General features: G+C 42.1%; 1 protein-coding gene across 1 annotated transcript in view; it reads right to left on the bottom strand.

The window, feature by feature from the left end:
* LOC147800127 (sushi, von Willebrand factor type A, EGF and pentraxin domain-containing protein 1-like) overlaps positions 1–25,932 on the bottom strand; it is a 46,800-nt gene extending 20,868 nt beyond the window's left edge. Inside the window, exons 1-9 of the mRNA XM_087132613.1 lie at positions 25,179–25,932; positions 24,144–24,355; positions 8,253–8,444; positions 5,800–6,006; positions 4,554–4,757; positions 3,664–3,876; positions 2,685–2,930; positions 1,542–1,784; positions 248–487 (exon numbers count right to left, since the gene is read on the bottom strand). Of these exons, the coding sequence (XP_086988739.1) occupies positions 248–487; positions 1,542–1,784; positions 2,685–2,930; positions 3,664–3,876; positions 4,554–4,757; positions 5,800–6,006; positions 8,253–8,444; positions 24,144–24,355; positions 25,179–25,699 (2,278 nt within the window). The 5' untranslated portion in view covers positions 25,700–25,932. The remainder of the gene's footprint in view (positions 1–247; positions 488–1,541; positions 1,785–2,684; positions 2,931–3,663; positions 3,877–4,553; positions 4,758–5,799; positions 6,007–8,252; positions 8,445–24,143; positions 24,356–25,178) is intronic.
* Between the last annotated feature and the right edge of the window lie 1,163 nt (positions 25,933–27,095).

Below are 27,095 nucleotides of genomic sequence, written 5' to 3'. Positions count from 1 at the left end.
TATGTTCAACGTGATTCTGGAATATTTACAAATTTGTTTCCTGACAGTAACCATTTTGACCAAATTGCAACACACGTTTTTCACTGAAAGTGATTTCAAGGTAAAAGAAGAGACGCTCAAAAGAACAACTTTGAAACTCATCAACTGAGACCTTTAACGACACTGCTCAGAGAAAGTCTGGGAGAAAGTCCCACTTTGCCAAATTAGGAAATTCTCTACAACTACACAAGCGTGCTTCAAACGTTACTGTAGCACTGAGGCCAAGGTGTCCCCAATCTATTCAAGGTGGCTGTCCCAATGTCGAGGGCCTGCCATTCATGGGCTCCCACACTCTTTGAAGACTCAGCACACAGATAGAGGGCAGCAGGGGACTCTTGGAAGTCATATCCCTCTTGACAGGAGACGGCACAGAGTGCACCACCATCAAGCCAGCTCTCGCAGAGCAGGGCACCGTGGAGAGGGGGTTCCATGTAGGGGCACTCATAGGCTGTTGCAGAAAACAAAAGGACACCACTCATAAAAACTGACAAATGTGCTCTCACACAAAATGGCACCATTGAGGTCACAACACACACAAATCATCAGTTTGTTTGAGAGAAGGTTCACTTCCTTCAATTTGGTTCGACGTTCTTGTCTATGGTTCAAGATTAATTTCAGGGAATATCAGTTTCCAATACGGGCGATTCACAATAGTGTGCCACCAAGAGTTTGCAACACGTTGGCCAATCATAATGTGCGAAATTTGTCGACCCTTTCCAAACGCGCATTGGGCCGACAAATTTTGCGCATTGTGATTGGCCAACGCATTGCAAACTCTTGGTGGCGCACTATTGCAAAACGGCTGTATTCTATGTTTTCTTATGGCAGGGATAGCAACTGTCAGGGTTCTGCCTAGAATTTTAGAAAAGAAATTGCGTCTTTTGCCGTTGTCTTTAAATTATTTCTTCAATTACTATACTTCTCTGCAGGATTTCATACTGGAGCATCTTGATCTGCTCCTATAAAATTTCCATAAGTTCTGGGGCCAATTTCATGGAGCTGCTTCAGCACAAAATTTGCTTAAGCGCGAAAAAACCTTGCTTGATAAATCAGGTAAACAGCCAAAACTCCATGAAATGTATATTGTTTTGGGATCATACTTAGCTGTTTTTTGGTTAGCATGACAATCACATAGAGTTTGAGCTTGTAGCCTTTGTTTTTTAAGCAAGGTTTTTCATGCTTAAGCAAATTCTATACTTAAGCAGCTCTATGAAACTTGCACCCAGGTTAAAATAGTGGATATCAGCACACAATTATATTTGTGATTTGTGTTTACCAAATTGCAGTATAAATGCAAATTGTCATCCAAAGGAAACAAAGATGGAAGTGTATAGCCACATCAAACATAGAGCATACAAAACTTCTTAAAAGAATCTCTTGTGTCCAACATATAAGAACAAGAACTGTTCTACTATTTCTTGCATGGGCAGTTCAAATCTAGAATAGGCCTATGTCAGGAAACATGGAGGAGACAAAAATCTCCTATCATTCTGCCTTTTTACGTTTCAAAGACACCGTGAAGTTGCAGTACGCATCATTTCCTGCCTCATCACTGGCCTGGTACCACACCTCCTTCCGTGCATCGAGGCTTGCTATGATGCTGTCTGCCTGACTGTTGGTTTCCATGGATACGGCCTCCAAGTTGTCTTTGACCCTTGGGGGGTCCCAGAACACCTGCAGAGTCTGGGAGCTGGAGATCTCTGCCATATCCGGGGGGCACGTGAGAAAGATAGGTGGCTCCTCATCTAAAATGTGTAGATAAACAGATTGCACAGGCAAAGAAAGCTTGTCATACAGATAATTGACGCTAGTTCATACTTCGTACAAAAGTGAACTTGGATGAAAATTTGTGATGCCAGATCAAATTTTCACACTGAAAGTTTGCAAAAGGTGAGCCATTTTAACTCAGGTGAACTTCACAGCAAACATTTTGTGATGCCAAAGCTCGCTTCTCTTTTTGCATTCATGTAAAGTGCAAACTGGCCTTAACAGTGATTAACCCTGACCCCCTAAGGTGTATGTAAAATCTATTGAAATTGAAGGATTGGGGAGTTTAAGGGTTAAAACACTCACCCAGATACACAACTAACAAAAGGATCTTAAACTCAGGGGGACTGTACCAAATATAAAGTTTCAATGCATAGATTATGTGGAGTGTTAATGCATGGTGGCAACAAGACTGGACGTATTCCAACTACAAGCAACAGGGACATTAATCACTTCACAACGGACAATGTGTAAACACACAGGGATTTTCTGTTACAAGAAGGACATTTTAAAACATGGTGGCAATTTCCGTATGAAGTAGATCATGTCTGTGCTTGTCCCTGCCCAAGAATGTCACCAAATGAAATGATTCTTTCCATTGCGTAAAGCCGAATAAATTGCACCCTCATCTGAATATGTCTACTTGCCTGCACAAATCATCTCTGCATCAACTACTACTTCACAAATTTCTCGAGGGCATGCAATGGAACTTCCATTAATTGTAGAATGGCACTTCCATCTGCTGTGGAATGGAACCTTCTTTGCAATGTGGCGATGCCAAGCACTTGCACAAATAATTCAATGCATGTAGCTGACAAACCACCAATCAGAGGGCAGGGATTTATTCATTGTACAATAACAGACATTGGTTTTCGCACCTATAATTTCAACACTAAATGAGCACTCTGCATGCTGCCCCATTTCATCCACAGCGGAATAACTGACCAAGGTTGTTCCGATTCTTAAGACAACGGGCGGCTCAACTGTGGACACGACTGTCAACTGACTGCCTGACTGGTCTACAGCCTGGGGGGTGGTCCAAGAGACCATGGCAGTTGAACGGCGGTGGTCAGTCAGTACGACTGTATCACTAGGACAATTCAGCCACTGTGGTGGTGAAAGGCCTGAAAAACAAAGTAATCACAAAAAATATTCAACCTGTGCCAATTTTGTTCAGTCACTGACTATTACATAATCATTGTTTGATTTTGCCGGGCACCCAGAATGTATGTTGTGCATATGGTTACCAGGGAAATCCAACCACTGGCTGAACAAATTGTTGCTGAGCCTTGATGCATGTAGTTTTGACGTACCACTAAATGACACATCGTCCATAGAGTTTGTACACAGCATGCATCAGTTCATGGTATGGCAATAAATGGTACGCCACTTTGCGGTGTCAGCAATGACACTGGTAAACAACACTGGCTTGAATTCACAAAATAAAAATGTCTGAAAGCAGAGCCCGATGAACCCGATGCTGTGGTCAGTTCTTAAGGCACCACTCAAGTTCCAGTTTAGCGGTCTAGACTATCACAAGACATAACAAATGAGCGTTCACAAGAGTTATAGGCCATGACAGGGCCATTCATGAGACTAGGTCACAAAACCAATCACAAGACCAGCTACAGAACTGGGCACAGGACCAGTCACAGGTAACAGGGTGAACAATGACAAAGGAATGCTTTTGTTGCAGTTCATGTGAAAAGCCTGTGACTTGAATTCCGACCTGAGTCCCTCTGTTGGTCTGACTATCTTGTGATGGTCTGACTGGTCTAGACAGCAACCCTGCTATGTTCCATCGCACAGACCAGACCCAATTACAGCAACACGCAAACTCCAGTCTACCAATTGTACCTTGACACACCGTCGGTGTCGATGCATCACGAGACCACTCCCCATTCTCCTGGCACACCCACACAGGTGCACCCCCGCTCATCCGGAATCCATCGATGCACTGGTACCGACACTCCTCCCCGGGGCTCATCCCCCTCTCTCCGCATGAAGGCGGAGTCAGGGTCATGTTGGGTCTTGCCTCCAATGTTGGGCAGCTCACAACTGCTGTTGGTGCTTGTGGAAATCAAGGGTCAAAAAATTGTGTCAAAAGAGAAACAAACGCATGGGCTCAACTTGGCAGTGTGGATTTGAGTTGCATTTTTTTTGGACTGAGGTGAGGTGAGACAATATGAGGCGAGGTGAGCTGAGGTGGAATGAGACGATTTGGCGTGACATGACGTCACTTGACTTTAACAAATTTTTTAATTCAAAACAAGAAAATTAGATCTCCATGTATGACCTTCAGTGGGTAAAACCAAACAACTCTGTTTTCATTACACTGATGTTTCCTATAAAAATATGTGCATTTATGATCCACAACAGGCAAACAGATTGGACCTATTTATACAACAATCACACGTCCTGTTTCCGACAAAGGATTTCAGAAAAAGGGTACAAGTTCCACACACTGATGAACATATTTGATAAGCTTGAAAAAATGACTCGACTTGCGGAAAGAGGACTTGTGATGTGGCTTGTCGGAAAAATGAGCAGTGACTTAAATGGACTTGTGGAAAAATGAATTGCGGCTTTCCAGTAAAATGACTGGCGACTTGGCTTGTGGAAACATGGGGGAGAAATGAAGCTCTGAAGTTTACTTTGAAGAATGTTTCAGTTCTGTGAAGGAGGATGCTTTTGAAAAATTCTTTGGTTTCATTTTCAGAATGTGTAAATAGTGACACCACTTGTACCTTCACAGACTGGTATCGGTCCACTCCACACTGGATCACCAATGTCTGTACTCTCACAGCTGATTGGTTCATCACTGGCCAATCCAAAGCCTTCATTACAGGCAAATGAGCACGTAGTGCCAACACGGTACAGGAGGTCATCACAAGTTACTCGTCCATTAGCGGGGGAGCCGGGAGCTCGGCAGAACTCCTCAGTTGGAACAGCTGAGAAACAGAATAAGACAAAAAGCAAACAAACTGAAATTGTCGGTCAATTTACCATTTGAGTTGTCTTTAAACAACGTAAAAGAGGATTCCATCCGGCAGCTGCATTATTCAAATACTGTTTTACTTCTGGTGATGATACTGAAGATTTCTCACAAGAGTCTGAAACACTACACTGTGACCATGGGCGTCAATCGGTGAGGGCCGGGGGGGGGGGACTTTTGCAAGTAGGGCGATACTATATCAATTGTCCCTCCAAAAACTTTTTTCCAAAACCTAAATGAAAATGTATAGCTTGCAAAAGCATTTGTTAAAAAAATGGCTAAAGTAGTCAAAAATTGTCTCAGATCACCCCACAGAGCATCTATACTCAAACATTTGCCAGGGCCCTTGAGCGGGCCCCGGACCCCACACCGCTCACAGCTTCGCACTCGCATTTGTTTCTGATCAGGGCTATGCCCCCCCCCCACTGTTCAAAACAGATTGACGCCCTTGACTGTGATGTAACTGGGTCACATTTTACAATGGGGGCATTTGGAAAGCCCTCATCTTCCGAAAGAGAGCACTGAATTGGTTAGTCACATTCTGACTTAAACACTGACCGAGGCGACCTATCACCAGAGTTTTCCCTGCTCTAATTATCTGGGGTAAGGGAGGAGTGTGGGGGGGGGAAGAGGGGGTAACAGGCCTTGAACGGGAAAAGGGAATATGCTCCCCATTAGTTACGAGACTGCCATTGCGCTGTGTATCTCAAGAGCCTGAAGGAACCTGCAGAGAGAAGGCAATAAAGGAATGTTCAGGGCTTAGAGGTGGGAGGAAAATCCCAGTCAAACACTCCACAGAATCAGGTTGGGGCTGAGAACTAAATCCACATGCTGACTTTGGTTGAATTTGGTCCAGGGTCACAGAGATGAAAGACAAAGCAAGGTGAAGTACTACTGTGCCAACCTGGCTCCCAAAATCTACAAATGCGGGCTACAGACTTCTGAAACATTGAAATGGTGAAAACAATCGGTCATTGTTCAGTTTTTCGAATGCATACTTTCACATTTGGAGGTTGGGCCACTCCAAACTGCTGTGCCATTTTCCGTAATCTCACAGGTGACTGATCCGTTGTGAGCCAAAACAAATCCATCCTTGCAGGCGAATGAGCACTCCGTGCCGATGCTGTGATCGGGCTTATCACAGACCACTTGTCCATCGGAGGGAGTGATGGGCTCAGGGCAGAATCGCTCAAGCACTGGTAAGGCTGCAAATGATCGAAAACTGCATGATATTTCATGGTTATTTCAAGGTTACTTCATCACCAAACCCAATACCATTTTTCAAAGAGGCTTTCAATTTTTTTGCAACACTGCTGAAACAAGAATCATGTTGCCTGACAAATAAACAAGCTTTCCCTATCTTGTCTTTGTCTCTGCCTAATAGTAGGCTTTATCTCTGCTTACATAAATGCAGGCTTAAATAAATAAAAATCTAACCATCTTTGGCTCAAAGGCATACATTCCAAGTTCCCAAGGCAAAACCATTTTTAAACAGAGTTGGAAAAAACTGTAGGACAGAGGGGTAATAAAGTGGGCAGAGAGAGCCAGAGAGGGCTTTTAAGTAGAAATCAGAGAATTCCAAAGCATGGAACAGAGGAACAAGCAAAAAAAGGAGAGTAAATTTCACGTGGCCTGTAAAAATGAGACGGTTGCAGATCAGGCATCGAACTTTCCAGATCATTTATTGAAAAAATTCAACAATAACCAAACATTTCTAAAGATTTTTTAAAACGAACTTCAATGAAATGAGCATGCTCTATACTTATGATTGTCCTGGTGGGTATTAGGGACCAACCTTCTTTTGTGAGTATAACACAAACCCTGCTGAGTACATGCATGTCGTGCACACAACTTCCATGCCATTTTCAGAACTAGGCCCAATTTCACCGAGCTGCGAAAAAGTTAGCAGAAAAGTTGTGCATACTACAGCAGAACATTTTTGTGCCTGTACTTACGGTTGTGTGCGCATAGAGATTTCCGTTGTATTGTCACTATGTTAAGCAAAATTTTCCGTGCTTGCTGCTTAACGGTTTCACGAAATACACAGAGCCTCTGTAAGTGTAACGTTATGTGCTTAGAAGTGCCATGACATTGGGCCCAGACATCACATGAACTTCAAACAGGTCTTTACTGCACTACAATAAATCTTGATCAACACAAATGCCAGCAAGAGATGATGTCATAGCAGGCATTATCCTCTCAGTCTTGTATACATGTCGAGATTCACTTCCCTTAAAACTGAATCCTTTCGAATAGTCAGTAACTTCCAAAGTTTGATTTCAACCAAACAGGCATATCGTAATTTCGGAAAGATAGATCGAGTTCCGTATATGGAGATCCCCAACTTTGTTACATTCATTATACATGCAGAAAAGAAATGGGGGGTAGGCCTACCTGTCAATGCCTGCAGTAAAGTGAATCTCCCGTCAGACTTGCCTAGCAAAAATTAACTGATCTATATTTTCCCAGCTGGGGCCTAATGGTTACTGTTATTGTTTGGGAAGAACATGTATTGAAATTAAGGAGATTGTACTTGGGGACCCCCCCCCCTTTTTGTCATTTTAATCTTGCAAACTCATGAAACTGGTAAGTCCCCCCAAAAAACAAAGGCAACAATCTCCTTATTGCGCTGACCCTATTTTTTGGAAATTACAATTTGTAAATTGAGAAAATGTGACTTCTTACTGAAAAACCAGCCAGGCAAATTTGAATCCACCATGCGTCATGTGTTGAAACACAGTTTTATCTCATAATAATTTCCCTCAAAACCCTGCCCTTTTGAATTCAAAAGCTAAAATGTTGCTCTCCCTTCTATTATAGGAACAGGGTCCCAAATTTACAATCCCCGAAATTAAAATCGTGGAAGGAGTTCCATATATCCGGACATCACAATTGCTGCGGCCCTGACAAAGTCTACGAGGCTGGTCTGAAAAATTGTAAGTGTCATACACAGCACATGTAGGCCTAGGGCTAAGTGTACTTTTGCGTGAATTATGATGTTTTCGCTTTCTGATAGTAGGCCCCTAATAAGCCACTTTAAGCCTAGGGAAAAATTAGAGTTGTTCATACGTAGAAATCTCACCAAAATTGCTAAGGGCCACTGGAACAGCCTGTCCTTTTTGAGGAACTAAGCTAAAGGGTCTTTCATGCCGGGCCCAAGGTGCCAGTTGTACTGTCACCTTGTACTACTCGTAGGTATACCTCCCCGGCCCCGGCCCCGACACAGTTCGAAGGCGAAAAACCCACGTGTTTGTCAACCTGTTATTTTGATGAAGCGCCCTCACCGGTACATTTGCATAAGTTTGGGGAAAGCGCCGAGCAGCCGCTGTTCTCAAAAACTTTTAAAGCCACGTCAAATTTTCCAGCTTGGGCTCGTGTTGGTAAGTTTGCAAATATTTGCTTTTTCCAACAGTCTGTTAACTTAAGATATACATTTCTGGTTCTCACTAACCTGAGCAATTTCCTATTCTTCCATCGCCAGTGTAGCCGGGCGGACAGACGCACCCAAACGTCCCGATGTCCGTGTGGCACGCGCACCGAGCTCGGGCATCGCAACACGCCGGGTCTCCAGTCTCTGAACGGCAGAGTCCGTGGCAACGGCTGCTGTCCACGTACGAGACGGATGGACTCGGTGGAGGGATTTCTGCCGAAAGAAATCATCACAAACATTGGTAAACCACCTGGTATATTCATGTTTTCTGGTGAGTGATATTAAGAGTCAGTCTTTAGTTTACATTCGCTTGGACTGCCCTACGGTCTAATGTAAGCCTGATTTCAGCCAAATTGTGAAATGATTTTCCTTGACAGAACTGTTATCATTTATCTTTTCGTCACCGACATTTTGGGTCAAAGGTCATCCAATATCACTTCTTATAATTTTCTTAATTTAATGGTAAAAATTACAATATGCTTATTCACCCACAATAGTGCTTCAATCTAATGCCAGAATTGGACAGTTACATACTAGGACCAAGGCCCAGATTAGTGGAATTCATACTGGTAATTGTTATAGGCCTAAATCCTTTGTATTTCTAAGTTTTAACCATTTTCTGCGACTAAGCATGAAAATGATGAAATTTGCAACAGAAAGAGAATGAACATGTATTTCGCATTCGCCCCTGAGAGGAATGACAAATTCCCTATCACACAATTGGTAATGGTGGAAAATTTAAATGGCTTTCGATGCGATTTGTTGTGACAATAAACAAAAGATTGCTACACGAAATGGCATTGTACACCAGAGATGCCACTTTCCCGGTTTTATCCGGATTTCCTTGTTTTGTGGGTTTTTTTAAAATAAACCCTGGAAATTGCATTTTTTCCTTTTTTCCCTTTTGGCTCAAAAGAAAATGCTGGAAAAGAGAATACAATGGGGAATATTTTTATTTTCACTTCTGTGCATCTCTATGCACACAGCATGCACGTGTAGCTCTGTCCCTTTAGTAGCCTTACAAACAAGGCTGCCAAGCTTGCATGTGGTGCATTGCATGCTGCCTGCACCTGCATGCATTTATGATTGTTGAAACACTGGAGTGTCAGCAGCGCTGGGCACATTTATCACACTGCCTTGAATTCAAATCTATAATGTTAGTCAGTGGTTCCCAATCACAGTGATTTTGTGGATAGAAATATTCTACATAACAAGCCAGGAACCAAGTACATCATGACCGTGCAATTGTGTTTCACCAGATGAGCTGTCAATCGACGTCTGCAACCTAATTGTACAAGATCTGGAGTAAAAAAAAATCTCATGTCATGATACAGATTTCGTCAAAATATGGAAAAATTGAAAGTTTTAGAAACAACAGACAACTTAAAAGCCATCGAATCACAGGTGGAAAGTTAAGTGAAACCAGACACTGCTGTAAAAGAAGAGAGCCCCAGTCTTTATGCACTCTGCTCTCTATGCTCGGTTGTGCACTTCAATACTATTTGCTACGATTAAAAGTTCCCTTTTATTAGTAGACCCTGTTGCATCTGTGTGTTCATGCATGTTAATGTCTCATGCAGTGCTCCACTCGCATGGATCTCCAGTCTTTAGTTGACAGTGTTTATCTTTGTGCACAATGTTAATGTTAAAACGTAGACAAAATCTGCACTTTGACAATTGAAATTTAACATCTTTAAGTGCTGTGCTGTGCATGTAAGAAGTTTCTTCAGTCAACTTATAAAACTTTATACAATATCACTTTTGATGTAAACATTTTTTTCCCTTGACAAGGCAGAGTGGAATGGGCTTATAGGCTGGCTGGCACTCTTCAGTTATGCAAATAGTACCTGCCAGTTTTGTTTTTGTTTTGTTTTACTTGAGGGAACAAATGACTTGTGACCTGACTGGAGAGAACTTGTCAGTGTGACTTGGCTTGTGGAAAAAATAGGAAAGAATTCTGTATGGAGACACCAATTGACACCCCGTGCACAAACCCTATGTGTCTGGTCTGAAAAAAAGTGTTTTCTAAGTGAATACCCCAATATTTTCACTGCTAAATTTGACTTTCAGATGGCCAACAGATCACTGTAGGGAAATATTATTGGTGTCCGTATGTGGAATTCCCCCCCCCAAAAAAATGACTTGTGAGTGTGACTTGATTGGTAGTAAAATGACTTGTCAATGGGACTGGACTTCCAAAAAATGACTTGGTTTAATACATAAGGACAGCCATCAGTCTCAGTAAGTATGCAATCATCGATGCTTCATTTCCTTCTTTCAACAGGAAGATGTACTTTGGAAATGTTGATGGTGGATTACGATGCCATCTTCTTCAAACATTGCAGTGCATCTTGACTGAGCAATAGCCACCTCCAGCTACTGATCTGTCTTGGTGACCAGCCCCCCCCCGACCTAGTTGCGAGAGCCGTCTTCAGTGTCATTGTGGATGGTGCGGCAAGTACAGTCACCGTTGTACACTGCAATGTAAATGCCCGAGCTGTTGCTGCATAAACCGGCACAGGATATGACTGCCTAACCATTGATGGTTGGTTTGATGGGGAACACGGTGGTCTGGAGTCTTGGCTGGTACTGCATGTCAGAGTTGCCCATTTATGATCCTGTGTCCAGTTTTCTGTACTTTACACCTTGCGGTGTGTCTTGACCAATAATAATAATAGTCAGTGACTGCCAGCTACTGATCTGTCCCCGTGACAAAGCCCCCTTCCCCCCCACCTCTGCCTAGTGGGAGAGCCGTCTTCTTTGTCACTGTGGATGACACAACTAGCACAGTCACCATTGTACCCTGCAATGTAGATGCCCGGGCTGTTGCTGTATAAAAATGGCTTAGGATTTGATTGACTGACCATGTGAACGCTGCAGTCTTGTATCTTCACTGGTATGGTGTGTCGGAGATCACCATTACCATTAGTGGTTGCGTTCCAATATTCTTCTATACTTCACACCTTGTGGTGTGTCTTGACTGTTAGTTAGCAACTACCAGCTACTGATCTGTCTCAGTGATCCATCCCTCCCTCCCCCCTCAGCCTTGTAGGGAGAGCCGTCTTCAGTGTCACCAGCATAGTCAGCGTTGTACCCTGCAGCGTAAATTCCTGAGCTGTACGTTGCTGCATACACATGTGCAGGATTTGACTGCCTGATCATTGATGGTTGGTTTGATGGTGAACACGTTAATCTTGAATCTTCAATGGTGTGGTACATCTGAGTTCACCATCAATGGACCTGTATTCAGTCTGCACCATCCTCGTCATATCACCCACCACGATGGTTCCATTCTTCATGACTGCCACCTTCCAGGGGTGGATGGAACCATCTTCATTGGAGGGCATCTTCTGACCTGAAAGCTGTTCATTTTGTTTCCTTTCTCTGATATTGTCTTTGATACTTTTTTTCTTGCTGTCGATGGTCGGTCAGATGGTGAGCAGTGTAGCACCATTGCCATTAGCAATGTCAATAGTCTTGAACCATTGCTGTCAACACGGTCAATTGTCTTGAACAATTACTGTCTGCATGGTCAATAGTCTTGCACCATTGCTTTCAGCATGGCCAATAATCTTTCATCATTGCTGTTAGCATGGTAATAAGGTAGCACCCTTGCTATCGGTAACATCTAACTCATGAACTGCCAAATATGAATAGATTACTTGGTATCACATTCTCCTGGTCACAGAATTTCTTGATAAATCCTCAATAACCACCAGACTTGAATGTTGTGTGTTGCAACACTAATGAGTGGTCTGTGTGGAGAGAAATATCGAACAATTCTCGGTTATGTCACCTCCCCTTAGGCCTTTTTATCAAGACAATTTAAACTTAATGTTTAATTTTCATTTCTTAATGCTTTCATCGTTGTTCTTATTCTGCCACTACTTGATTGTGCTCCTACCCTGTATTTCCCTCTTTCTGTCTCCTCTGTCCAGCCCTTAATTTAAAATGCCTTTAATGCCTTGTGATGGGCAAACTTGATCTAAAGAAGGACTGTAATACGTGCAAGAAAATGACCACCATAGTGGTAATCTTGAAATATGGAGGCTGTGTCCTTCACGTCAACATGTCCTTCTGCAGTGTTCTCTTGATAAGTGGAAGTGTGAGGTGTAGCATCCAAGTACCATTCCCATTTCTCAATCCAATCAATTCTTGATCGCATTGAGAAATCACTGCATATTTTATATTGCAGTACTCTTTCTGTATGTTTCGATGACTGGGATTGTCTTCAGCCCCTAAGTCATCCTGTATCGGTAATAATGATAGAGTACAGAAATGCGCCGTGGAAAAAGTTAGGAGTAGCACTACATCGTACAAACTGTTAACTGAGAATACGTGTATTTCTTTCAGGTTATCACCTACTAGTAGTGTAAACCATCTCTATGTAAACATTCTTAAGTAGCACATGACCTTCTTGAAGGGTCATGCTGCAAAGGTAACCGCAAATTGTGTGTGACTTTCCATTCCTCTTAAATGAATGTGTATTTATTAACCAGTTGAAATTCTTTTTGGTTAATTGCAATGAGAAGTGCATTTCTTTAAACACAAATTTTCCATACTTTTTTGACAACCGAGGGTGTTGTTGGTGAAAGCCACTCTTCAGAGTTCTTACATGTCCAAGTTAATGTTTAACCAAGTAGTGGTCTGTGTAGTGAAAAGGGCAAAGCCACAAAGGTTTCCTTTCTTGCTAAACGTTACATTAGGCCTAAACCTATATACATGTACAGGTGTTCTGCAAAGTTATTAAATAGATTAATTTCACTTACCGTACTCAGGTATCACATTACTCACTAACTTTGGCTAAGAACATGAACGGTAATGCTTGTGGCAGTGCAAATGTTCGTAAAAAAATTAATTCACTTGTAAACAATATTCCACCTTTTCACTGTAAACAAATGCTGCAAAGACCGCATAACACCGTGCAGATTGTATACCCAGCAAGAAATGAGACCGAGGGGTACCCCCCCCAACATGTCCAATTCCTGTACACATTCCAGACTATTGTTACTTAACACATCCCCCAAGATGTCTGAAAGGAATTCCCCAGATTCCTGCGAGACAATGACCAACACAAAGCAGGGGGAGGGTTCTCTCCGTCTCATATCTTCCTGCATATGGCAGATTGTTTGTATGCTTGTTAATATGTGAAAGTTATGTAATGAAGAGTTGCATTACAGAGTGTCAATAAATTCGTTGAACAAATTGTTCACTGAACCATACACACGTAGTTCTCATTTCATCACAGAGTACATGTAGTGTAAAAGTTTCCCGTTTCAGAAAACGAGGTTGAATGTGCAGAGTGTGGCATGGGCAGTCCATGTAATATACAGTGCTCGAATGATGACGTAAGTATTGTGTAATTGCTTCGAAGGAAAAAAAAGTGACAAATGCAAATATTCCCATCTTGTTCTCTCGACGAATGACATCTAACACCTTTTAAGTTTAAGCAGAAGACTGGGACACGGAGTCAACAAGTAAAACTGAACATTTATTACAAAGGCCTAGGCAAAAAAAACAAGTTCCAGTTTCTGGTGAGGAGCTGGATCCAAAGTGGTGCGGCGACCCGGCTTTTTTACATTCACTTTTTTTTCTGGAAATGATGTACCGGTCCGTATAACGCGCGATCTCCATACACATCGCGACTGTATGCGCGCGTTACGCTGACCGCTACCAACTAGAACTTGGCCCCGCTCTTTCTGATTGTTTGACCTGGTTCCCAAATGTGTAATACAAAAAGATGGTGTTCCATGTGTGCCATCTGGTCGCATTTTTCGACGGGCGTCGCATTTTTCGACCGGCGTCGCATTTTTCAACGGGCGTCGTATTTTTTAACCGGCGTCGCATTGTTTGACGGGCGTCGCATTTTTCATTACTTCATCGGAAAGACCTATGGAGGCCAGGATCTCGTCCATCACCAGTACCGCCAGCTCATTATAAAACACTCGAAACCTAGACTAATAAAGAATGAAGTAGATACCAGACCCATTTATTCTGACTACTCTTCTTATCAAGGTTAGAAGTAAGGAAACGGGGGGTTCAGGATCAACCCAAACCTCCTAACCTCATCGTCCCCCCCAATATCTTAAAAACCAAAGCCCGGCAACCCTCCGACTCTACCATTCAAAACTTTTAAAAAGCCCTACAATCCCAAAATCCAAAAATCAAACTCGATTTTAAAAAGACCAACGTTCAATGTTAACGAGCCTCGGTTTTCGATTACTGCAAAAATGGGACGATGAGGTTAGGAGGGGTCAGCTCGCTTCCGGTACCCCCCGTTTCCTAACTACTCTGTACCTTCTTTCTTTGACGACGAATTGATTCACTTTTTCGAATTTTACGCAAAGTATATCGAAGATAAAGCGTTGGCCGAGTTAAAAGAGTTAAACTCTTATAAGTTACAAACGGTAATCAAGGTCAAGTTCAAAATGGAAAAGCCCGGCGTCGAAATTAAATTTGTCGTTTTCACATTCACAATAAAAAATGTGGTATTTTCTGGACAAGTCAAAGATGTGTTAAACGAACAAATGGCTAAACATTTAGAGGACGTCGAAGCTCGCGAGCAGCGAGGTTCGGGCTGGGTGTTTTACAAAGTCGTCGCGTTTTATATCAACGTGGTAAAATTCAACCCAAAATATTTAGCAGACAAAAAAGCAATTATCAACGCTCAAAACAAAAGTGACTCAGAGTGTATTCGTTGGGCGCTGAGAGCTGCTTTAAAATTATATTTGGACAATGTCAAACATCAGTTAGAAACCAACCCAAATTACAAAATAAACAACGAACGTACCTCGACGTAAACGATAGCCGACGGCTTAAATTTCACAAAAGTGGACTTTCCAACACCCTTGTCACAGATTCCACGAGTCGAATCGCAGAATAACTTGGCAATTCACGTGTTTGGTTATACGAAGAAAGACGGCATTTATATACTTTACAAAATAAACAAACAGACGAGCCCGTCAATTTACTCTACTTTACCAAAGGTGAAACAGCCCATTACTGTTGGATTAAAAGTTTCTCTCGTTTAGTGTGCGATGCTACTAAACATAAAGCTAAATGACACGGGTGTTTCAAATGCCTGTCTCACTTTCAAACTAAGTAAAGACTAGACAGACACAAAGAAGATTGTCAAGGAATGGACACGGCGCTCTGAAAGGTGGTACTTCCCGAGAAGGGCAAAAATATTCTCAAATTTGAAAATTACAAGAACAAGCAGGACGCCCCTTTTGTCACCTACGCAGATTTCGAATCTGTTTTGGAACATCTGCTACCAAAAGAATTAAACACGTTAAAAACACAAATTCACATCCCATGCGGCTATTCATATGCGGTTGTCAGATGTGACGGTGTATGTACCAGTCGCGAAACATGCAGAGGCCGAGACGTGGGCGTTAGATTTGCGCAGTCGCTTTCCAGAGAAGTTGCCACAATCAACAAAACATTTGCCGATCCCAAGCCCCTAACCTGGTCGCGTGAGTTACAAAAAATCTACGACGAGTGTAAAGTGTGTTGGGTCTGCGAGAGGCCCATCGGCAAAACCAAAGAGTCACATTGCCAATGTCAAATCCCGGACGAGCCCAAAACTAAAAGCAAAAAAGGCCGCTTTTAGTTCTTTAAACGACCACGGTTTCAAAGACTACATTTGTATGAGTTGCGAAAAGCCCATCAATAAATTTCGTAAAGTCAGAGATCACTGTCACGTGACGGGTAAATCTCGAGGTCCTGCACATGCCAACTGCAATCTCAAGTTACGGGTCGTGCCTTATCGAACGCCTGTTCCAGTGATTTTGCACAACTTGGAAAAATACGCCGTGCGCATTTAATTATGCAGGGTCCCCAAGCATTCAACGGAAGTAAAATTAACGTCATCGCTAAAAACACGAATAATTACATTTCAGTTAGCTTTGATCAACTTCGTTTTTAAGAATCGTTTCAATTTATGGCAGCTTCGTTAGATCGGTTAGTAAAAAATTTTTCACCCGAAGATTTCAACCTGCTTCGCAAAAGGCTCCCAAATAATACGAGCCTACTTTTAGAGAAGGGAATTTACCCTAACGAGTATATCGACTCCTTTGATTGATTTGAAGAAACCGACCTGCCCCTCTAGCCGCATTTGACAGCACTTTGAAGCAGCAGTCCGTTACTCCCGAAGAATACACAAGAGCACAAAATGTATGGAAAACTTTCGAATGTCAAAATTTGGGAGACTACAACAATTCATATGTCGAGAAAGACACTTTACTTTTAGCCGGCGCATTTGAAAACTTTCGCCAAGTGTGCAAAAAACATTACGGCTTAGACCCGGCCAATTACTACAAGTCTCTGGGGCTTTCGTGGGATGCTCTTTTAAAGCACTCTGGCGTGGAGTTGGAGCTTTTGACAACCATCGACAAGCATCTGCTTTTTGAAAGGGCTAAACGAGGCGGCTACGCCAAAGCAAATAATCCAGATTTAAAAGACTACGACCCTAGCAAACCGACTTGTTGCATCATGTATTTAGACGCAAATAGTTTATATGGATGGGCCATGAGTCAGCCTTTACCTTTCAAAAATTTTTGATGGGTTCAAGACACGGGTAAATTTACTCCCGAGTACATTTCGAAACTTTCCCCAAAGGCGACAAAAGGCTATGTGCTCGAAGTAACCTTGGATTACCCAAAACATTTACATGACAAACATATCAATTTCCCACTAGCACCTGAAAATATTTCGGTGCCAAACGAATGGTTGTCAGCATACCAAAAAGATTTGATAGAAAACGGGGAGAGGGTTAGTTCCATAGACAAGCTCGTATCCACTTTGAGCACAAAAACAAATACGTGGTTCATTATCGCACTTTACAAAAATATCTGGAACTCGGTTTAGAATTAAAACAAGTTCACCGAGCAATGTATTTTAAACAGGCTCCTTGGATGAAGAGTTACATCGATAAAAACACAGAATTGAGAAAATTAGCCAAGTTCGATTTTTAAAAAGCCCTTTTCAAATTGATGAATAATTCGGTCTTTGGAAAGACGATGGAAATTTGCTGAGAGATGTACAAGACGCCGAAAGGTATAAGAAACTAACTTTTAAACCAAATTATAAAACGACTACCCCGTTTAAAGAGTGCAAGCTCTCATTTGTCGAAATGTATCGCATAAAAACAAAGTTAAATAAGCCCATTTACTGCGGCGTAATCGTGCTAGACTTGTCCAAGACTCTAATGCAAGACTTTTACTACAATGAGTTGAAAGCCGACTTTGGCTCAGACGTCTGTCTATTATATACAAATATGGACAGTTTATTAGTCGAGATTCAAACCGACGATTTCACCGAGTCCCTGCGTAAAAAGCGTAGTTTTTTCGATTTGAGCAATTATCCATGGGATCATATACTTTACGATCCGAAAAATAAAAACATCATCGGCAAACAATATCGGAAGTCGTCTGCATACGTCCAAAAATGTACTCGATCTTAACCGAGCGTCAAAATTTGAAAAAGGCGAAAGGAGTTACAAAAATCGTAACCGAAAAAAGGTTGTCACACGAGGCCTATAAAAGGTGTGTATTTGAAAAACGCAGCGTTTTAATAAACAGCAGTTATTTAGATCTGAGAAGCATCTGCTATTCACAGTCTCGCAAAATAAATTAAGTCTTTCGCCCTTGGATGCATAGCGTTACATATTACCAGGCGGTTAACAAATCGGACACGTTTGTGGAACATTAGTATCGAGCAGACAATTAAAAGTTTAAAAGGTGTCTTAATACTTTTTAAAGATCCGAACGTAAAGAACCTGCAAAAACTTTATAACCCGCGCATCAGGAAATGTGTCGTCACGGTTGAAGGTAAGCCAATCAGCTATATTCGCAGGGGCTTTTCGAATATCAGCACTTTGCCGAAATTAATAAATATTTTGGAGATTCAGAGAGTGAAGCTGGTAGAGCAATAGTCAAGGACCTAAATTTAACGGGCGTTGACATGGCAAGTTATTTAAAAGACAATATGGACTCTGGCTAGATTTTAGAAGCTCTGACGATAATTCTGCACACGGGTCAGGTAGGCCATTATGCGGAGGTGGCAACATTTCGATACAAATGGAAAGAACCGCTGAGATTGCGGGGCCGTTAATGATGTACGTATTTTTGGTAATGGACTCGCACTTGACGATAGAGAATGGAAATTTTAAGAGCTTGGTTTATTAAATCGGATTTAAAATAAATGAATGGGAACATGTATCAAATTCCTCATTGCGCCTTAACCGTGGGTAAAACGGGTAGCAGTAAAACAAGGTGGATTTTAGACCTATTAGAAACCGAATATAAATTTGCATTTGAGGTGGTCGTGATAATTTGTCCAACGTTGTCTAAAAATAAAACTTATTTGGAGCGTCTTTGGATTTATACCGATGACAACGTATATTCATGTGACTGGAATCGAGAAAAACTTGAATTAAACGAGGCGATTGACCTGTATCAAAAAAATTTGAAGAAATCAATGCGTTCAATGTAACGGCGCTTCAATCTGTGAGCATGGCTGGCGAAGAAATGAATGTTTCAATGTAATGGCGCTTTCATTTGTGTGCATGGTAGGCGAAGAAACCAATGTAAATTGTGCAGTAATTCTATAGAAGTAACCATGAGCAGATGGATTCGCGATTGCCGCAGGAACGACAAGAACTATAATCGATTTGATTCCGACAGGTTTATTGACACTGACTTTTGCCGCGGGTCAATAGAAGATTATCCATGTTGCTTTTATTCAGATTGTAAAGTAAAAATGCAGCTTTTAGAGAAAAAAAATTGACCTATGTACAATTGAAAGGTTAAGCAACTCTATAGGTCACATTAAGTCAAATCGTGTACTCTGTTGTTGGAGTTGTAATTGCAAGAGAAAGTCTGATAAGCTAGTTGAAAACAAACCTAATTAATGAGCTAGAATAAACTACTTATTATTTGTTTAACATTTGTTTAATTTTGCTTGAACTAAGCTAATGCAGCTTGGCTCGAGCAATTTTTTATTTTGTTGTAATTAAATAACAGCAATGCTACAATTAATTCAACTAGTTATCGAGCTAATTATCACCCTAAATTTGACTTACTACAATTTAGAATACCTCCGTGCTAAGCACACGTTCAACAATTTTAAAATCCATAAATTAAATGGACGATATCAAAAATATACTCGCCGATTCAAGAGTCGATTAAAAAAAACCCGAACTTAATCCCGGCGTAAAAGATAGACTATGTTGAAAAGTGGCCTTGGGCGAATTTACAAAATACCTACTAGCCAAAGAATATTCCCTTAAGGACATCGAAGCTCTAACCCCGGCAGATCAAGAAAAATTATTTAATTTATACGAGGTCCGGTTTGGGAAAGAAATCGTAAATACTTGGCAACTCGACTCTAAGTTTGTATGTGCGACTTTTAGGAATTGCCACTCCTATTGAATTTTTAGGTTTCAACGTAAATTTAAAATCGGAAGAAGATTTAAATAGCGACCCCATAATTATCCAGACAATGGGACATTTTCTCAGCGAGCTGTGCTTCAAATATGGTATTTACCTGTCACCCCTGGTGGCCACCTTAAATAACAAAACGTTTAGCTATTAATGAAAATACGTCTGTTATAAAACAAGATGTCAACGGAAGAACAAGTATCACAAGCAGCGACACCAGCACCATCCCCAGCACCGAGTCTGGTAAAGAGCCAGGAGCAAACTGTGACAAAAGTTAAAAACCCAAAGCGCGTCGAAAAGGGGCAAAAGACTGGCCGAGCACAATCAGAAAATGAAACAACACTTGGCCAAAATGAAATTAGGCGAATCCAAGCCCGAAACGAAAAAAGAAAATAAAATTCATAAAACCGTTTCAGAGAACAGAAATTTAATTATAGGCGGTTTAGCGATTGGAGGACTCGCATTATACTTGATTTTGAAAACTAGGCCCAACGAGTCAACGCCGGCAAAAGTCCAAACTTTTCAAGCACCGCCAAAAGTTCAAACGACTTTACCCCAACCGAAATTTTGGACCAAGAAATTCTAGACATGGAGTAATTTATAAACCAAGTTTAAAAGCATAGGCCTAGTTTAAAAGCCAAGTTTAAAAGCCAGGTTTAAAAGCCAAGTTTAAAAACGGTGTATAATAAGAATGAGTAACGCAAACATCAACATAAACGGGATCGCCAACACGATCTATCACGGCGCAGTAGTCAGTGACATTTCTATGGCATACGCCATGCTAGGTAAAAATTGTTAAGCTTTGTCAAAATTTGCGCAAACTGAACGTAGAAGACGCAGCCAAAATGATCGCCGTTGCCAGCGGTGCGTAAGCCACACAAGGCTGGCGCGTGTCGCAGGGTATCTTGCCAGCGAGTTTACCCACCGCTTAAAAATCGGTTTATTTTAAAGTAAAAGTAATATGACAGAAGGATGATTTGACCCAGAGGACATTGCTCTATTGGATCGAGGAAAAGAAGCAAATCAAGACGACCCACGAGACCTAGCCTTAGCTTGGGAGGATATATTATTTGATACAACGCAACACGAAATGCCGTTTACCAACGACAGTGATGTTGTAGAAGATGATTTACCTTTTACCGTGGCTCCAGATGGGGAACGAGAAACATTTGAAACTTTAGATGTTGAAAATAGATACAATGAATTAGTTGAAGATGTAGACCCCCTACGCGAAATGTACAAGACAAGTCAGACTGATGGAACTAAAAAGGTTATTGGTCGAAGATAGAGTAGACTACTTTTATGACGCTTTTGAAAAAGAAGCTGGTTACGAGCCATTAATTAGGGCCGGTATACCAGTTTTTGGTACAAACGAGGCCGGAAATGCCCGTAAATTAACTATACCATGCAAATGGTCTTTCTCCTTTCCCCTTCTATTTGGCTACCAATTTTAACAATTTGTAACCATTTTTACAGTTTTTAGGAGCATAAAAGAAAAAAATGTTGACGGTAAACTGAATTTAATATGGACAATAAGTTCGGAATGGTTCGACTATTCCCGGAAATCTGGGGGAGTGTTGGTCACAGGAGTGTTGGGTGATACAGGACCCTTGATAAGAAGAGTAGTTGGAATCATTGGGTCTGGTATCCAGACTGAGTATTAATATGCAGCAAGTTGAACTGGTTTCAGCTAACTCGCCACGGCGAGAAAGTAAGTCGCCGCGGCGAGATAATATCTTGCAAGTGGCCCTTATACGCTTCAGTATAATGGAGATAGGGGGCGCGCTTCACGTACGCAAGCAAGTTTTTTTCTGCGAAATCCGTACTTTGAGTCCAAAGAAAAATGCGCACTTTTGAAATTAAAAAGCGTCCTTATAGACACCTTTGACCCTTGTGACAATGACATATGGCAACCCAGCAATGGATATCTATAGGCAGGGTGGCCTTGAAGAAATTGTTAGAAAGAGAGAAGATAGGCAATGACAGATATGGTGGAGGAAATTTATTCAGAAAAATTACATCTTTTAAATTAATCTTAAGGCCTTAGGTCACTGATTACCGGTGAATAATACCGATTGTGAGCTTACTGGCAACGCAAAATTTCCGATACAATGTGCACGATGACAGAACTACCACAGTAACAAAGGAACCGCTTTCACTCAGAAGTGCCTGATCTTTAGTACCGGTATGACACCTGAAAATGTCGTCCAAGATTAAATCCGCGTGGATGGACTGGTCCCCATCCCTATCATATTGGAACAGCTAGCTTGCTGCAGCTCACCGTACGTATGCGAACTATTTCATTATTGAATATTTAAATTTTTGTACGACCAGTTCAAGCGGTAAGGCAAATAATCCACAAGTAGTTATCCTCGTTAATCCTTTCTTGATCACAGTGCGATAACTTTTTTAAGGAATATTATCGATAAATCAAATGTTGGCAATGTATTCAAATAAGTGGTTATTTCAGATAAATAAACAACTTATGGTGAAGTTATTTTCGGTAACGAAGAAAGAAAAGCAAAATTTTGTCAGCTTCTGCTTGATTGGTGCATTGAGCGGGCTTGTTTCTTCATGTTCATAAAACCGGCAGGATTCCTCCGGTTTCTCGCTCCCGGTCCCTACGTACGGAGGACGTATGTAAGACGTCTTGAGACTATGTACCGGACGGGAATCAGTCTATCCGTGTAAGCAGGTTGCGCGTCAGTTACAGTAATTATATGTCAAGAGCAGCCGATGATTTTTTAAACAAAAATCACTTTACAAACGTCTATGGTGGGAAATCGAGCTGACCGACGGACGTAAGCCTGCGCTTATATAGGCCTGCTGAGTTAGGTTTTTTTTTGTTTTTGCTCGTTTTTTGTTTTTGTTTTGTTTGTTTTTGCCTTAAACGCAATAACTACATCCATTGATATCAGACACGTCAAAAGAATTTTTTAAACTTGAAGGCACCGCACTCATATGAGCATTCTTCAGCTTGACACGCGTGTTCATTTGGCAAATCACAACACCCTATCCGGTTCGTGAAATGTGACATCACTTCAGTTTAAACCACGCCCACTGCATACGCACTGCACATAGGCTGCATCCGAATCTCTTGTCTAGAGCTAGGTGTAGGTCTTCACTCCATTGGAAATGCGTGGAGACGAGTAGACAATCGACCTAGCCGTAGCTATGGAAACCTGTTTCGGACACGGCCTTAGAGTTACATGCACTGGTCGTCGTCAAACTCGACTCCATGGGCTGCGTGCGCGTACCTTCGCTATTCCCTAGTCGTGCTGAATACAAAAATGAAGCTGACTGGCTATTCAGGATGAATATACGTAAACGCAAAGTCAATAGCGCGCGTATTTCAAAAGCTGCACGCTCGCGCCAACGTATTCTTTTGCACGTCACGCGTAAATCTGTGTCACGCGTAAGACATTTAAAGAATGCAATACCGGGGGTTAAATCAATTGATCTCCACAACAGATCAATGGGCTAGATCATCGTGGGAACTACGGTAACATGGCGCAGCAAGATCGTACCCATAATGGAGATCAATGATCGTACCCATGCGGAACCGGAAGTTGACGCACACCTTCAGCGATTGTCCAATAGGAGCCTGCAAATCGTGGCACGCGTCCGCTTTTGCGACCAAGTCACGGATTGGATTGGCGCATGATAAGACACGTAACGCACGCGCACCACATGTCCACGAGCGTTGTGCCACCTAAATCTGGTTGGCGAATCACACTAAAAACACGATTCATTTCAGTGTTCCAAGTGCTGCATCTTGACAACGATTATTATTGTGTTAATGTCTCCTGACGTGGTGCACTTTGATTTGTCCCACCAGTACATGTACCTCGCTAGAGCAATATATTTGCCTAAAATTTGGCAAAACGTAAAATTTCATCAAGTCCTCAACGCATAAATCTTTAGTTTACGTTCGCGAAATTTAACGAAGTTCCAAGGAAATTCTACTCTGGCCTGATTTTAAGATTTTTTTCGAAATGCTATTTTAAAACTCTTTTAAAATGCGCCCAAAAATAAAATAAGGAAATAAGTTTCTTGCAAACTCTTAATTACATTGTTTACTGTTTACATTAACTGTTTACAGAAAACCCACCAACAAAGTGACCCAAAGGGAAAGTACAATACCAGACATCCAAAAAGAATTTAGGGCGGCCTACGTGTCGTTCTTTTTTTCTCTCTCTCCGGGACGTACAACCTTTGTTTCACTTCTTTATTAAGTACGCAGGCTTGCTGACGTGTCGGTCACTTGGGGGGGGGTATGCAGTTGAGAGCGTATAGATACCACCGTGTCCATGATAAATCATATCTTATAATAATACATCACATCCACAGTAATCCAACTGTAATTGTAATTTAATTTTCAGGGTGGGGCGGAAACACCATGAGTGCTAAATTCTATCCCAGATTGCGTAGTTCCTATGACTGTCTTTTACGGGAGATAAAATTATTTTACCTCTGGCAAGAAAAGATGTCAAAACCCCAAGAACTTCCCAACTGGCAAAGGGGAACGCTTGGTCCTCCGTTGCTATGTCAACCAAGTCCTTGTTCGCACCCTTGCTGATGCCGAACGCGATGACAGTCGTCCCGTCTCGACGCATACGCCTTGCAACCTCCGTGGGAGAATCAGTACCGCGTGACCGGCCGTCTGTTAGTAAGACCACCAACCTTTGATACAGAAAAACATATGTATTTCAAACAAAACTAAAACCAAACAACGACAACAAAAATTCTAGAAGTTGGATTCTGTAATCAATTCATAATCCAAATCTAAAGCATACATAAAAAAAGACATTTTAGCCCTGCAAAAATGCAGCGGCTTCGGGCAAAGATTCCATAATCAATTTGTAGCCATTAGAGAAGGCATTTTGCGATTGCCTTTATGCATGCACACATAATTAAAATATTGTTGGGAGTTTGTTTTCACAGTGGTTAACATGTCCGTTACGTGCCCCTGCCTGGGCTTCGGCTATAAGTCGCTTGTCAACATGCACTCACGCATTCGCAACAGGAAGGACCTATAGACGTAGCTCTATACACGCAAGTTTTGGACACGGCCTAAGTCCATGCCTTGCATTATGCAGCATTGATTTGCAACCCAGCCGCTGCAAGCATTGTCCATCGAATGATTTTTCCACCCTTGGATGTGTTTGTCTTCGTATTCATTCTAATTTGGGCCTAGTCTCCAAATGATTCCTAGCTGCAGCGTTATACAGGCTATGGACGAGTAACTTCTCATTATGTACATGCAATAAAAAGACCAGAGTTCTATTGATTCAAAGTTGGTATCGCAGTTTCACTATGTTTTTCGAATGCAGCCACACGCACCATCGCATACCTGTCGTGTATTGTGTATTTGTTTGGAACACCTTGCTCGGACGGCCCCATGAAGTCATTTAGAATTATTATTACTAAAATTATTGAGGCTTATGGCATTCACGCTGTTCGAAGTAAAGCGCAATACTGTCTGTGTGGATTTTTAAGGACCTACCTGTTAGCTTCAGGTCTTGCCGCCACTAAAATTTCCTCGGCTTTCAACAGACCCGTCCCCAAACACGACCCCGGCCCACCGATGAAGCCGACCTCCTCCATGGCCTCAAAGAAAGCACATTTCGAAAAATCATCGCCCGGAGATGCCCCGATGAAGTCGACTCCGACCCGGACCTTTTGGCAGCTCGCGAACGCGACGACTGCCACCCTCGTCCGGTTGAACGCGAGCGGGAACAGCGAGGCGAAGTCCCGGGCGAAGGCCTTGACGAGCTGCTCGAAGCGTTTGGCGCGTACGCTCTGAGTAGCGTCCAGCACAAAGACCAGCTCTGTTGGGCGCTCCATGAGTGTGACGATGAGCGCGCTCAGCTGGGCCGATGCCTCTTCGATCGCCCCGCTGCTACTTGGAAGAACACCGTTCTCGGCTGAAGTCTGCCTCGTCGCTCTCTCACAAACGAAGGGACTAAACATGAGTGTAAAGAGAAGAACATTCACCAAAGGTGAAAGAACCGCTTGCCGTAACATTTTTTTTCTCTGTAATTGGTGGAAAATTACTGGCCGCGAGAATGATGTTTATGGTGATGACGATGTGTTCATCCTTTATTGAGTCACGAAGGCATAGGCGCATTATCAGGACCTCAGTACATGACACGCCAACAGTGCATGCACCCTTGTCAAAACTTTTCACCTAACGAATACAGAAGAGCTTTCTGAATCTGGAACTTGGCCACTCTTCCCCAGAGGGCATGGTAATTGTGTTATTTCTTCCATTTAAGTCAATTACAAAGTGCAATCTTCATGGAATGTGTGTTTAGTTAAACCCCGGGTGAGAACCTGGCGGTAAAGGCCTGCCAAGAACCACCACCCCCCTAGTTCAGTGACACGCACGTACGCAGGTCAACCCATTTCTCCCATCCCCCGGACATGTTAGCACAGTAATTCCCGTGGGTATGGGAATCCTGGTGGTATTTTCTTGGGTAATAATACTGGCATCTATCACTTATCCGCCCACCATCACTACCGCTGCATCACCATCAAAGACTAAGTGTTTCCTTTCTGTAAGTTTCCACTGACTTCATAATACACTTACCCTCTGGAAAGCGGTCGATCTTCCGGCCTGTAGAGGCCAGACCTGTGACTCGGTCACAGGTCTCTGCAAATCCTGTTTGCAGGTTGGTGTAGTTGTGCACGCATATTCAAATCTGATCTGACTGATCTCACTACATAGGCCTATCTTGGACTGATATAAAGTGAGTTGGATAGAGGAAAACGACAGAAATGCCACGCCTCTTTGGTGGACAGTACGAATTAGTATTATCTTTATGGACGGGTGTTTGCCATCAAAGGGTTTGCCATTCATGGTTAAATTAATAATAATGTAAGGACATAACTGTTATAACATTGACTGAAGAATGAGAATTGTACGGTTGAAAACTCAGTAGCCCATGCCCATTAGATCTTGTCAGACTGCCAAGTTTTTTTTGTAGAGAACAGACATTGTGTCAAGCGCATGAAGATAAATTAAGCTGCTCACATCAAAAGACCGCCGACCACTTGAGAAAATAAAGAGAAGACTGTCCCGAGGTTTCCAGAAAGTTCAGTCTGGAGAAAGTACTTCACTTATCGATGCGCATCGGTCTAAAGCCAATTGACTTTGACTTTGACATCACCTTGTTTTGGAGGCAATTGTGTGGTACACAGACTCGATTTGAAGGGAACAATCCAACTTGACCCCATTCGTTATAAATCCTATAAATAATCAGCAATGTACAAACCATCAACACATCTTTGTTTTGACAGATCACGCGTATAAAGCTGAGAGCGAGGAAAAGACCGGTTTATCTTGCGTTAAAAGCCCCGGCAGTTGTCCTCAAAAACCCTCTCTCATAATATTAGCCTGGCTGCCCCCGAGGCGTCAAGC

Source organism: Acanthaster planci, linkage group LG02 (assembly GCF_054643075.1).
Source record: "Acanthaster planci isolate LZ-2023a linkage group LG02, COTS_SCS, whole genome shotgun sequence".
Classification (NCBI taxonomy): Eukaryota; Metazoa; Echinodermata; class Asteroidea; order Valvatida; family Acanthasteridae; genus Acanthaster; species Acanthaster planci.
The sequence above is the reverse complement of the archived record's forward strand: the minus strand, read 5'-3'. Positions and strand labels throughout refer to the sequence as shown.